General features: G+C 41.0%; 2 protein-coding genes across 5 annotated transcripts in view; one reads left to right on the top strand and one right to left on the bottom strand.

Moving 5' to 3' along the window:
- LOC137606700 (phosphatidylinositol-binding clathrin assembly protein-like) overlaps nt 1–14,534 on the top strand; it is a 23,814-nt gene continuing 9,280 nt past the window's right edge. For 3 of the 4 annotated variants that reach the window (XM_068332083.1, XM_068332086.1, XM_068332084.1), the window contains exons 1-8: nt 1–1,233; nt 7,482–7,624; nt 8,543–8,618; nt 9,119–9,221; nt 9,724–9,817; nt 9,898–10,009; nt 11,404–11,510; nt 12,824–12,865. In XM_068332083.1, the coding sequence (XP_068188184.1) occupies nt 1,104–1,233; nt 7,482–7,624; nt 8,543–8,618; nt 9,119–9,221; nt 9,724–9,817; nt 9,898–10,009; nt 11,404–11,510; nt 12,824–12,865 (807 nt within the window). In that variant the 5' untranslated portion in view covers nt 1–1,103. The remainder of the gene's footprint in view (nt 1,234–7,481; nt 7,625–8,542; nt 8,619–9,118; nt 9,222–9,723; nt 9,818–9,897; nt 10,010–11,403; nt 11,511–12,823; nt 12,866–14,534) is intronic. The other variant, XM_068332085.1, reaches the window with a different exon arrangement.
- rbm14a (RNA binding motif protein 14a) overlaps nt 13,129–14,534 on the bottom strand; it is a 21,875-nt gene continuing 20,469 nt past the window's right edge. The window contains exon 9 of the transcript XR_011037900.1: nt 13,129–14,402. The gene's annotated coding sequence lies outside the window, so the exon portion shown is untranslated. The remainder of the gene's footprint in view (nt 14,403–14,534) is intronic.

Below are 14,534 nucleotides of genomic sequence, written 5' to 3' on the forward strand. Positions count from 1 at the left end.
TGTTTTTTTTTAAAGCCCTTTAATCGCACCAGTGTAAGAATGGAGTCAAATGAACTAAAACGCAGACAGATGTTCAGTCCGGATGAGAACATGGGATGGATTGGCACAGACCAAACCTCTGGTTGACATAATCTCCGTTTTCCTCCCCATGTGTCTCCTTTTCATTGGACAGCAGCTTATCAGTGAGAGTTTCCACATCCCCACGCACCGAGGTGTGGAAACAGCTGATGCCTTCTGCTTTAAGACACCCTCCCCCGGACTCGAGAGGTTGCCCAATCCCCCTCCTTCCACAGTCACCTGATTCATGTACTGCCATTTTACGCACAAGTTTGACTGACCCCCAATCACCTCACCCCCTGGAAGAAAAAAAAAAAAAGGAAAAAAAAAAAGGCATATCGGTATCCTCATCACAGAAATCCTCCCTTTTTTGTGAGAAGATTGAAAATAAGGTGGGGACCACTGAACAAATAGCTGCCGAGGTTAGATGCGGCCAGCGCGGGGTGCTGTGCGGACCAGAGAGGCGCCTGCGGTCGGATCGCTGCAGAGATTCAGAGGAGAAAACCGGTCGAACAGCAGCGAACAACGGACAGGACAATGCTTTTATATCGACTGAGAAAAAACGAGCCTTCAGTCATAGAGGATGCTGCATAGATCCCGATAACCTTCACCTGTAGTGGTATTGGCTTTATTGGGCACCTTAGCAGCAGCTGTTCGGGGATCATTGGGCCGACTGAACACCGTCTTATTCCCAGCCATCATCTCCTTTCATTCTCCGGTTCGTCCTGAACATCAGATGCTTCTCTGGATGTGATCCTCATATGTTTCATTTGCCGCCGCATGAATTCTACCACCGGATCCTCGCCGGTGTACTCTACTGTCCTCCTCCTCTTCCTCCTCCTCCTCCTCCTCCTCCTCCTCCTCTTCCTCCTGCTCAGACGGCCGATTCTCGCAGAGGGCACTACCCTCCTCCCTGCCGCTAAAGACATTTTGATCGTCCTCCCCGGTATCCCCCACCCGGACTCGACCAACACTCCGCCTGCCTCCTGTTCCACCACCACCACCACCACCACCTCCTCCTCCTCCTCCTCTTCCTCCTCAGTATCATGTCGGGACAGTCTTTAACGGACCGGATCGCAGCCGCTCAGCACAGCATGACCGGGTCTGCCATCAGCAAAGCAGTCTGCAAGGCCACGACGCATGAAGTCAGCGGACCCAAGAAGAAACACCTTGACTGTAGGTTAAACGTTCCTCTCCAATAATATCACCTGCATGCTTCACAGTCTTTCCCCACAAAGGGTAGCTTGAATAAACACCACTTATTAACACGCCGTCACATGTTTTTTTTTTTGTGTGTGTGTTGGATTTGGCACCATTAACACACATTCCCTTACATTTAAAATGTGATTTACGCAGCGACGCATGCGGGGAATTAAAGCATCCCGTAAAATGTTGATATCAGACAAGCGTCAGTGTGGGGGTTTTTTTTTCTTTTCTCATCATTCCGGGACAAGTAGGCCGGTCTGTGTGGACTAATCTTAATGCAAGCAGCCCTTTTTTTTTTTTTTTTTACAGTGCAGGCCTGTTCATTATTAACGCCACTATCAGCGGCAGCGCGTCAATCCTCTGGTGACACCTCGGCGCTCAGTGCGCGTTATTTCTCATCTCGTTCAAGTTCACTGTCTTGTCCTCTGGTGCATTATTATCATTAATGAATGTGATGTCAGTGCAGAGGGGATGAAGGAGCGGGTCGCGGGTTCCTGCTGGGTGCACTGGGGCTCTGCTGGTGGGTGTTAGAATGAGGCGTTTAAAAGCGGAGTGGAGCTGATGTCAGTACAGATTCTTTATCTCCACATCGGGCCAATTGGCTGTGCGCGAAATGCAGCTCCTGTGGACACACAGAGAGAGAAGAGAGGACATGTAGGGTTTTCTTTTTCTTTTTTCATCATTTTTATTTATTTATTTATTTTTACTAGTGATTATTAGGTTAGGTGGCTTTTCTGCTTCATTATAATTACTTGAAGCGATCGATGGGGAAGCATGGGGGAATCGATGGTGCTGCCAGTTTAGACTCACAGGCAGCAGCTACAAAAGATAGGCGGACACAGACAGACGGAATAACAAGGTGGCTACTCAAGAGGAAATGTGGGCAAATCAGACAGAGAAACAAGAAGGCAGGTAGCCAAACAGCCGGAGTGGATCTGGCAGTGGATTTGTCAGTCCTGTCCACAGCAGAGGTGACTGGGAATTCTAGGCTCCCTCCCAAGATGTGCTTTGGTGGTGCCTCAACATAATACATATAAATTAGGACTGCATCGCTAAAAGGCCATTAAAGCAAAACCCCCCCCCAAAAAAACCTTGTTGGGACTCTGAGGAGGTTCAGTCACACACTTTAGTGATGTCAAATGTCAAACCTGCTCTCTGTCACATTCAGCAATGACACCTGATTTTTTATTTTATTTTTTAACCTGGAAAGTTAGTCTTGGCAGTTAGAATTGTGTTTTCATCACCAGTGGTTTAGGAGTTATTGACTAAAATATGATTGTCCATCAAGACGGAAATGACTCTGAAATGACATCAACAAACGACTCCTTCCCTTTTACAGATTCATGAAATTTATTGGAGTAACTTTGGGTCTGCTTTTGTCTGAGCTGCGTCGCTGCCTCTCTGTCACCAAATTGTGAGCCAACATTGTGATGGAAATGAAACAGTGAAATACCAACGTGATGACATTTTTGATTTGTAGAACTGTTATTTATTTCCTTAAATCAGACTTTCTACTAGTTGAACTTTGTTTAAATGTTGTTCCATAAGAGGACTTTGCCTCAATGCGCCATGACTCAAGACAAAGCCAGCTGATGAGTCCAAGAATCAGCGAATCTGTCAATCACCTAGTGATTGGACCAGTACTGGTTACAAAAGGTTGAAGGTCGCTCATCTTCAACAATCGCCACGGGTCTGAGTCGGTCAGAAATAAGGAAATTTCAATTAGCTTATAGGTAAGAACATAATAAGAGAACGATAATGACTTCCTGTACGTGACAGTTTGTCATCTGTGAAGTGGATTATTAAAAGTTTTAAACTACCACTCCTAAGGACAAATTGATTTAGATCAGATTGGATCATAATTGTTGGTGGTGACAGAGTTATCAGTGTATTCTGATAATTCTACTTCTGATCAACAGCAGAATAAAAAGCTTCACTCCAAAGCAGGAAATGCAGACCAACCCACCTCCAAGTTTGAATCAAAATTTTAGTTGAGTGGATATTTTGTACTCGAGCCACTTAGATCCACGCATTCACAATAAAACATTTTCCATTTCCTCTTAGGAGGGCCCTCCTTCTTCACTCAAGACATACAGGACATAACACACAGCTTTCTGGAGTGCCAGCGTTGCACTTTTAAGGTCGGGAAAAGGAACAGGAAGTAAAGGGTCTTTTTGATCAAGAGGTCAGTGGGTACTAATACGTCCACTGGCCAAAAGAGAATCAAGAGTGGAGGGGGGGGGGGGAAGCCAATGAACTGAGCTGCACTGAATGAAGCTCGGATGAGTCAGCTGCACAAGACCGTGGGTCGATGTTAGATACAGATGTGTGCAACTCAACCCAGACCACAATTGGATTCAAGAGGCTTATTCAACCTGAACAGGGTCATAAGTAGTACAGATGTTTGCTCTGTATTTTGAATTAATGGAGGAGTGCGTGAAAGCCGTCATGTGGAATGACAGCAGCAAATGAAACAAAATCAATGTCAAGACTGAAAGGAGCAACAAAAAATACAACAAAACTTGTTGCTTGACACTTATAGGGGAGAAAAACAGAAATTTGCTGTGACGTTTCTCGAAATGTAATGTATGCCTAATGAAGCTCAGGACTCATTCCTGTTTTCTGCCGGTGTCGTGACCTTGACAGATTGTTTGGTGACTTCAACAGCTAGCATTGATGATTTACAGCCCCATTGCAAATGATACAGAATAATGGGATTTCATCTTTACTAGCCAATATTCTGCATGGTTAAGATTGGAGAGAGCGGTGACAGAGAGGTTATCCAGCACCCTCAGGTCAAAATTGACACCCCCCCCCCTTCCCCCGAAAGCACTGCTAGCTGTGTTATTCAGCATGTCGTCTCTCAGGATGTGTGTCACGATGATATTCAACGGATGTGTTATTTCACTGGCAAGAAGTTGAAATGGTAAAAGAGGAACAAAATTACCATCAATGCAAAAACGTTTGTGTCAGCATTAACGGCCTTAAATTTCAATGCAGTTTCAGGTCCTGATAGTGACTTGTTGTTTCTGGAGTCAAGGTCACAACAATCTGCAAGAACTCTCTTATTACAGTAGGAGTCTTTATGAGAATTATACCCTGCAGCTACGCATACTTTAAAACACTGCTTCTATTTTATAACCCATCCAGCATTTCAAATGCCTTCATGGTAACTTTTGCTGTCATTTTATTTTTTCGAGAAATGTTTTCTCACCTAGACCTTATTTCATTTCGGACATGACGTACGTTGCTTCACACATGTATTGCAGTTTATCAATAATTCCATCGGTAAGTCGCTTAATCAATACCTCATCACATGCATGTGGCTGGTGACACTGTCACATGTAGGAGATTAAATCCTAGCAGATGAATTATCACTCAAAGGAGGCTGAGCCACTATGGGAATATTTGAAGAGGGTCTATTATCCCGTGTGTGTTTTTTTGTTATTTATTGCTCAGTGCAATGTAAAAAACATCATAAAACAAGTAATGCTATTGTCTCTGTGTGGCTGAAGTTAGCCTTTGTGTTGAATGCTAACATCGCCTTTTTAATAAGCTCATAGGAACCACATTAACCGGATCATTATCTTGTCCTTGTGTTTTCTCAAGGCATCGGTAACACTGGTGTCCAATAAAGACCTGGTACCGGAAGGTGTTTTCTTTCTATTGAATTAATATGATATTTAATTTACAGTAAAGTGACTCAAAATGCAATTATGCAAATTTAAACTCGTGTTTATGGGGCAATAAATCTGCATATATGTTAAATAATGCATCTACATTGGGACGTTTTTCAATTTGCGAACCGTGTTTGTTCTTTATTTGTTAGCATTTAGCAAAATTAGACTTACATAGTCTTACAGCATCAACAAAAAAAATAGCATTAAATGAAATGAAAATGTTCTGCAGTACCTAAACGTATAAGAAATCCTAGATGAAAAACAATGAACTCTATGCTTGTTAACAACATGCAGCTAAACAGAAGTTTTTTTTCCACACTGATGTTATTTAGTTTGCCTTCTATCTTAGTATTTTGGCATGCTAAACATTTTCAGACAAGAACCAAGCACTTATCTTTAAAGATGTTCCAAAAATTTCTTAAACTTGTACATTTAAAAACAATCGGAGTGGATGACGGTGTTAAAGAAGTGACCCTTCTCACTTTTTGAACCCCTTTTATAGCTTTTGAACTTGTGCTGTATCCGCCTCTCTGATGTGTTTGTGTGCTGTCCTCTGATAGGAAACATAAATTAGTTGGAATCAATACACTCTCATTAATTATTCCGCCAGGAGGAAATTCTCAAACAAACCATTAAGTATGTTTAAGACATGACTGAATGCTACCATTACTATCTGTTATTAATGTCCTCAAATTCAATTAAGGAGGGAATGGGGGAAAAATCCTTACATTAGAATTACATAATAAATTGTTGTAAAACCAATCTTTTTGCCACTTTTATGTACTGAGGTGGTACGGTCACATTCAGAGGTGTCAGCTCAAGCTCAGTTATAAATTTGAGGTCATTTTTTTTAAATGTCTGAACTGTATAAGGACATTTATTTGAAAGTATTTGTTTGGTAATCATTTGATAGATTTCTATATCGTTTCACGCATTTCTTCACACAAGTAGTCAATACTGATCAAACGTCACAGCATTCATGCATCACATCTAATTGTCTGATTGTGCTGACAGCTCATGAGACGGCAAAGTGAAGACTATATTATCATTTTGGTTATGTAGTTTCACATTTGACTGTAAGGTTCATCAATGAGCTGTGATGAACTGCCACTGCTCAGGACGCCTCTTCAACATGCATTAAACATTTGACCGTGGAATCAGACGGGATTCTTGTATCCAGTGTTTCGGCGAAGTTCCAAAAACATCACAGAGCTTTAAAAATAAACCCTGATAACCTCTGATCCTGTGGAGGAACCAGACCAAAGATTTGCTTTAGAAATCAAAGTGCCTTGAATTTTTTCTCACGGTGAAACTTCTTCTCCGTCTGTCTGCACATTCAAGCTCACTTCTTCCCAGCACCTCCGGGGCTTTACTGACTGCATCAAGCCTTTTTATTTTTAATTCACTTCTTTTTCTTATCTAGGGTGTTTCTTGTGTTCCAGTCAGGTTCACATCTGATTTTTTTTTATAGCTTTGATAGTGATGATTCACTTGTTTTTCATCCTTTCAGGTTATATTGGTAGTTTATTCTGTCCATCAATGTCATTTTATCATTTCTTTCATTTTAGGTCCTGTTCTTGAATTGGTTTAAGTAACTACAAAATAATAGTTATTCTACTGAGTGTTGTGTTTTATCTAAATATAACAGACTTCAAGTTACTGCTGTACTGATATTTATAAGTCATGAGTTTAGTGAGTCAGTAAATCTTTAAGATCATATGGGTGCTGAACATGCCTCACATTTTGACCTTAAACCGGACAAATCCTGAAGGAATTCAGCCTATTTTCCACCTATTTGTTCTACTTCTACAGATATTGCTCACTGCTGAATTTTATCACCTTTCATTATTTGTATCTATATATCAATGAAAACATTTTTTTTTTTTTTGGCCTGTAAAATGATTTCTGTAGACATTGGATGCGTCATGTTCTCTGAATTCAGCATTCAGCAGAGCTTTTATCCATTCGAAACATCTTTTAATAGTTGCACTGAAAAGACAATTTACATTCAAAATGTGAATCTCTGAGGTTAAACATCTGGGTCAACTCACTTCTCAATCATCAGCACTAACGAAGATGTTCTAGAAGAAAAATCCAATTTATTATCCTTCATCAGCTGTTGAATGTGATGGAATAGAATGGAATAGAATGTTGGTGGAGCAGGTAGGTAGATGATGGCTGTTGAACTACAGCCACTGAATAGATTTTGTGATACGGTTGCCCTCTTACTGATTCATTTGTCTACGCAGTCTCTTTTATGTAATAATCATTAGTGTATTGATTTGTGTTGATATTGATCGATGGCTAAATCGATTACGCTGCATTCATCGTGGTTGTTCATTCATTTCATCAATTCATTATAACTGAACCAGTGAGCTCTTTGGTATCAATTATAACCTGACATGGGGCCGATGCTTTTATTCTGGTGTTTTACAATCACTCCCATGTTGCCAGTCTTGCCCCTTTACAAACTCTAACCTCTTCTTAATTCTTACTTTTATTCTAATTAGTTCTCTGTTCTCTTTCTATCCCTTCCAGACCTGATCCACTGCACCAATGAGCTGAACGTCAGCATCCCACATCTGGCAGACACTCTGCTGGAGCGCACAGCCAGCAACAGCTGGATAGTTGTTTTTAAAGCGCTCATCACCACACACCACCTCATGATGTACGGCAACGAGGTGAGACCAGCGCACAGACAGAGGGGCACGTGGGAAAAGACCACAACGAGCTCTAAAATAGTTTCCAGTCGACATTCAGGAGTCAGCAGAGGTTAAGACGATCAAACTGATTGCAGACATGTTCTGTGATTGAAATGAAACAAAGATGCTGATTTCAGTCACGTTCATATTGCATTATGAATATTTGAGTATTGATCTGCAAAACAGGGAATTGAAGAAGGTCCTGGGAACATGTGATGGGAATTTTACACAATTTAGGACATTCAAGAGTTTTATTCACTACACGATTCAATCAATGTGATCAACTATTAATTTAGCATCAAACTAGTTCCCAATGGACAAAGAAAGGGTGTTATCTAGATTTTTCCAGTATAATATTCCTCTCTGCACCTCAAACACACGAGAGAGACTGATGTGGACATTTTTGCACGGCTAGCTTGAGTTGTTGACATTTTGAACATCAGGCTATGCCGGTTTCCCTCCAATTCTTGCAGTGAGTGTCTCTGAGGTGGCCATGTGTACAAGAACTGATAAGGTGTCTGACTGACATTTCTATGGTCGTTGTGAAGACGTATGACAAGATCAACGACTTGAACATCAGAAAATGCTACATAAGTATCTCTGACTAGAAAGTGAGGCCGTGTGCCTGACGAGAACCTTTGTCCTGTTAGAACAGGAACCACTGTAAATTACAAGCCAATGGAATCTCTTTAAAAGAGAGCATCCTCCTCTGTTATATGAATGAGTATGAATGGGTGACTGCTGGCTTGTGTAGCAGCGCTTTGAACAATCGGTCAGACAAGAGAGCTTCAATGTAAGTGTAGCCTAGTTATTTGTATTGTGTCTGTGTGATTTCGTGTCAGGAAATCTGATTATCTGCTAACTCTACCCTTTTGTGCCATTTTTTTTTTCTACCAGAGATTGATGCAGTACCTCGCCTCTAGAAACACGCTCTTCAACCTCAACAACTTTCTAGATAAGGCTGCCCTTCAAGGTGATTTGATGTCATTTGGTTGGTTGAAGAAAGTATGTAAAAACGGTTTTTGTGGCTCCCTTCCTCCAAACTCCATGTGACACCATCAATTAGCCCGTTTTAAAGCTTATTCCAAAGGAGCGCCACGGTCATGAGTGATACCACTGGAAACACCTGATTGATAACTTTCAAAGAGCAGAATATTCGATTTATGTACAGTTAAAAATGGTACAGTCATGTGTAATTTGTTCAGAAGCCCTTATGAAGCCCAAGCCCAACCGGGTTAAGTGTCCTGCTCAAGGATACGTCGGCATGTGGTCATATATGATAGTGTATATCGCTAAAAGACACATTAATGTAAGAGGGTGGGAGGCACAACTTTGACACAGTGGGGAAAAGCAGATTTCTTAAGGAGAGCTTAATCCATTGCATATGAAAGGACTTATGTCTTCTTAACCTGGTTTGAAAATAGGCCAGTGGTGATCGGTGCGTAACTCCAGTGCCTCCTCTCTGTTCCCAAGGATATAACATGTCAACTTTCATCAGACGCTACAGCCGCTACCTGAATGAAAAAGCCATGTCTTACAGACTAGCTGCTGTGGACTTCACCAAGATGAAGAGAGGGTAACAAAGTGATCACACGCTGCAGTCACATGTCACCTGCATTCAGGCACATTATGGTGCTTTTTAGCTGAAATGGATGTTATTTTTCACTTTTTAGCATAAGACAATTGCACTTTATTTTATTACATCTTAAATATACAGCAAACACATTTTTATTTCCCTTAAATACAGTATTTTGTAATGAATTCTGGTCATGAGTGGCAATGATGGGTGAATACGAAAACATGTACTGTAAATATATACTGTATTATAACAGGAGCACATAAATGATGTGTAAAATGTCAGTGAATTGACCCAGTTAGTATCAGTTTAACTAGTTGTCCTCCAACTGATTTAACATTAGTCATCTTGAGGTACTGGTCCCAGGATAAAGCTGCCGTTCTTTGCTTGTAAAGAATGCTGTTGTGACTGATCCCCACTAATCAGCACCTCGTCACACATAGTCTGCAGGTCTGATAAACCATGTGTGTGTCTGTGTGCATGCATTGTTGTTTGTGAGCAGGGCTGATGGTGTGATGCGCACCATGAACACAGAGAAGCTGATTAAGACTCTGCCCACCATTCAGAACCAGCTAGATGCACTGCTGGACTTCCAGGTAAATGTCTGCCTCAAAAAAACAAGACGTCTAGATTCTTGATCCATTCTCAGTATTTTTGTCCTCGGTGTTCCCTTCAGCCCAACTCAAACGAGCTGACAAATGGAGTGATCAACACTGCGTTCATGTTGCTGTTTAAGGACTCCATACGGCTGTTTGCTGCTTACAACGAAGGGGTCATCAACATGCTGGGTAACGCCTGCAAACAATACTGCCGATCTCAAGTCGATCTATTGATTTCATTCTGGATTTGTGCTGTAGTCCATCTCTAATGTCGAGATCTCAAGGCTGTGATTCCACCCGATCCGTCGTTAAGGGGAAATCAATTTTTACGCTGAGTCCCTCAAGGGTCAATCGCAAGCTAGTGAGGAGTCAGAGACTGAAAACACATCGGCAGGTTCTTTCGTGAAGAATAATTCAAATCATTAATTGAAATGATTTGAATTATTTCAACCACGATTATTCGGACTTTACCTCTGAATGCGTGGGATTATCAGTACAAATCAATACTGGATTGATTTCATCTAATGTTTTCCATTGCTTTTATCTGTCACCTCAATGGACTAAAATAAATGTAGTGAAGTATTTAATAGGGATGAGCTGGTTGAGATGAGTAACAGGTACAGGTAATGTACTTTTAATGACTCACGATGAAGAAAATGGTCATCCGTGCTCCAGCGATCTGTTCCATCACACAGAGAACGTCCGTAGGGTTCTGCTGCGCTACAGTCACAGGCTACAGCCTGAACTCTGGCTGCTTCTATCAGTTGTATTTTCTTCACGCAGATTGTTTCTTTATTTCCTCAGTACCTCAGGAAAATATCTTCACTCAGTCGAGTGCTTTTGACGAGAACTGAGTGGCGAGGCTAGATGAATATGACATAAATCACATAAACATATTCTTATTACCCATCACAAAAAAATGAATAAACAAATAAATCAATAAATAGTCTTGTGATCACACACACACACAAAAATATCACAGAAACAATTAATTTAAATTTAAAAACAGTTTTGAAGTACCTATTGAAAAAATATATAAAATATTCAGTTCTTTAATTCAATATAAACCAACATTATCAGCCCCAAGCTGTGATCAAACACAGAAGTATTGGTTATAATTTATTTTACAATATTGAATCGATCTAATCTTTAAGGATTCTTTACCGTAAAAACTAGTCATACCTCATACTCCATATAACCTTATAAGTAAAAATAAAATACAACAAAATTTGGTAGAGTAGCCGAAATCTGTAGAAAATAATAAGCCCTGTGATAAGCTGGCGACTTTTCCAGGGGCGAGGCTCAAGTGTGACCCCTGACCGGGATTCAGATAAGACGATTATGTGGAGAGAGACAAGAAATGAGGAAGCATTCAATGGACTTAAACACAAGTTTAGGAAGAGAAAATAATTTGTAGAAATGAGCAATGATGAATGAATAAATGGAAATCATAATGAATATTAGTAGTTTAATACAGATAACTTCACTGGTTGATCAGACAAAGATATTGGCTACCTGCTGCTGCTTTGTTAACGTTACATCTACGTTTCTCTTGTTTCTGATTCTGATCATTTGACACACAGAGAAATACTTCGACATGAAGAAGAACCAATGCAAAGAAGCTCTGGAGATCTACAAGACATTCCTCAACAGGATGACCAAACTGTCTGAGTTTCTCAAAGTGGCAGAGGTAACGTCTCTTCGTCCTGCTCCTCCTCCTCCTCCTCCCCCTTTAGAGGAGCTAAAGAGGGCAAGATCATGTGTCTGGAGCCAACCTCAACGGCCCCCCTCCCTCTCTCAACTTAAGGCAATGTCTACATTTTGTGAATCTCTTTCTTCCCTTTGTTGGACAAATTGAACCTGCAGAGAAAACAACCCCGTTCAGCCTGTTGAGATTTGCTCCAGACTAGTGCCGCCTCTGGAATCTGACTTGCGGTCGACATTTCCCAAACTGAAACCGACTGCAGATCAGCGTCCAGGGGTGGGGGGTGGGGGGTGTCGTTCTTCTCCGTAATCCTCCAAGACTTTATTTTTTTCAACTCTAGATTTTTTCCTGTTTCTGTCCGTCTCTTGCCCTGACCCGGGGAGGGGGTTTCTCTGAAGCAGTGATAAATGGCTGACCTTAGCCATCAGAGAGCCACTCATGTAGCGCTTCCAGTTGACCCCTCACGTGCTGCCTGGTCACCTGCCTGCACTGCATGCCCAAAGCTAGCTCTTTCTCTGTCACTATCTCTGTATTCTCTTATTTTAACCCCTCTCTTAACAAAGTGTTTATATCTACTGTTATTCAGTTAACAGTTTGCCGACCTCGCTAGGCTTGTCAGCGAATGTAAACAATCTGATCACCTGTAGACCACGTAGCATCCACCGTCAGGCTTTCTCTCTGCTTGGTTTCGATCCCATTTGGAAGAAGGTTTGGGGTTCAACCGCTTAATCCAAAGAGAAAAACAAAACAAAAAAAAGAACAGACTAACGTTGACTTTAAGGACCCATTCATTTTACCTGTCTAACAAAATGTGTTTGTCTGTGTCATCTGTGTCCCTTCCTTGTCTGTCTGATCAAAGTCAACATTAGTTGAGTGTCTCCCTTTTGGATGTTTCTTACCTCGCAGTCATGTGACCTGTGGTCTGCCTTTTCCGTTCAGTCGATGTGCTTTGCATTCATTTCACTATCAGTCTCAGATCTCAGTGTGCGTACTTATAGGTGTGTGTGAACATATAGAATACTGTGTATATCGGTGTTTGTATGTGTGTGCATGAGCCCCCCTCCCCTCCTCCTCTGTTGTCTTTTGTTTTCCAGCCACTGCATGAAGTAATGAATGCCTGCATTTGATTCTTCTTTCTCCCTCCTCCTCCTCTTCCTCCTTCACACGTCTACTCCCTTTTTTTAATCTGTTGGGTTTTTTGCTTTATTCCTTGTTTTGTTATTACATTTGGTTTATTTTTTATTTTATTTTGCCTCCCTCCTCCCTCCCCTACTCCTCCCTCCTTTTTCGTGACACAGCGAGTTGGGATAGATCAGGGCGACAGCCCCGATCTCACACAGGTCAGTCTACATCTCATCTCAATCAGTCAATCAACCACTCAGTCAACCAGTTTTTAAATCTGTCAGTTCAATCCATAATGCTTCATCCTAAACGCTCCCGTTCCCTACTCACCCTACAGACCTGCCCACACTGCAGCTGCCCCGTTCTCCTCCTCTTCTTTACTCTCCTTTACACCTTAACGCCTTTTCTCCTTTTTTCTCTCTGAACAGACTTTAGAATAGAGAGAAAACGATAAATGAAGACCAGCAAATAGCCTTGAAGCACATTCCCCCCACAATTTCTAAACATCGGTGCAGTTTAATTTTATTTTTCTTATCTGAACCATTAAAGAACAAATTCTACTCTCAGGTATGATTTTTAAAGCAGCATTGATGTGGCTGAATTGCAAGTTTGTAGCCTCTTTTTGCAGATAACTATTTTAGATATCCAAGTCTGAGGCTTAGGATATGTAGTCTTTCTGGAATTTTCACAAAATAAATATCAAGGCTTGTCTCTTTATTCAGAGGCTTATCATGCAATAAGTCAGCACAGTTCTGTGAAATAGGTATTACCCCCTACAAATCGTGTTCAAATCATCCTGAAAAAGATTATGTCCCTTTGCATTAGCTGTGGGGAGAGCAGCGAATGGTGTTTATTAAGTAGGTTCCTGCAAATATGACTTGGATAGGTGTAGATAATGCCATCATAAGTACTGCATATCATGTTGACAGCCCCAACTGCAACTTCCTCTTTCAGGTGACTCATGATTGGATGTTTCTAAGGTGATAAATCAGGTAACAAACTGGCACACATAAACACAAATGCCATGTTTGCAGTGCTTATGAAGACCTTATATGCCCTTATTCAACAACATAGTGACCCATGCCTATACTGAGTTCTAGATATGTGTCTGTTTTACTTTCAAACTTTTAGCATATTCTAGATTTCTCTGAAGAAGGATATCCACAATTCGCATTTTACTCTCTGTCCCCCTTAAAATAAGTATATGAGAAATCTTTTCTTTGCTTGTCGTGTTTTCATTGTGTTCTCTGGTGCCGAAATGGAAACTTCTTGATGAAAATCCTGGTATCACATGAACCCATCCATCCTTTTTGTTTTCCAATAAGGAGTGCCAGCCAGCTACTAAATGTGCATACCTGATTCTCACCAGATGTTTACATTTCCCTGAGTTAACTTCCTTGGCTTCCAGCGGGGTGAAATTTTAATTCATAACTCTATTGTTTGTTTTCTGCCTGATTTCCACATGAAATCAAATAAATAGCAGACTAACGTGACTTTTTAATCTGTCATGGAATCCGCGAGTTAACTCTTAATTTCTGGATTGTGATTTTCTTTATGTGTATGCGTGTGAAAGTGTGTGCATTTACAAGTGATTCTGCACTGCTGGCCTCTGCATGGGCTCTTGAAATGGGTTTGATATTGTTGTTTCTGTTTTGGAGCCCTGCAGCAACGGTGCTCTGCCCTGACCTGATCGGTTCTGCTGAGGACAATGCTTGCATGATCCAGTGCTGATGTGTGCATGCTGGTCAACCAAACCTGATGAAACCAAAATAAAGACATTAAAAAACAAAAAACAAAGAAAATAATCCAATGAGCTGCTTTATAGTAGATAATGAATCTAAGGATGTCTTAAATTTGCTGCTGCTTTGTGTGTGTGTGTGTGAATGA

Source organism: Antennarius striatus, chromosome 13 (genome assembly GCF_040054535.1).
Source record: "Antennarius striatus isolate MH-2024 chromosome 13, ASM4005453v1, whole genome shotgun sequence".
NCBI classification, from domain to species: Eukaryota; Metazoa; Chordata; class Actinopteri; order Lophiiformes; family Antennariidae; genus Antennarius; species Antennarius striatus.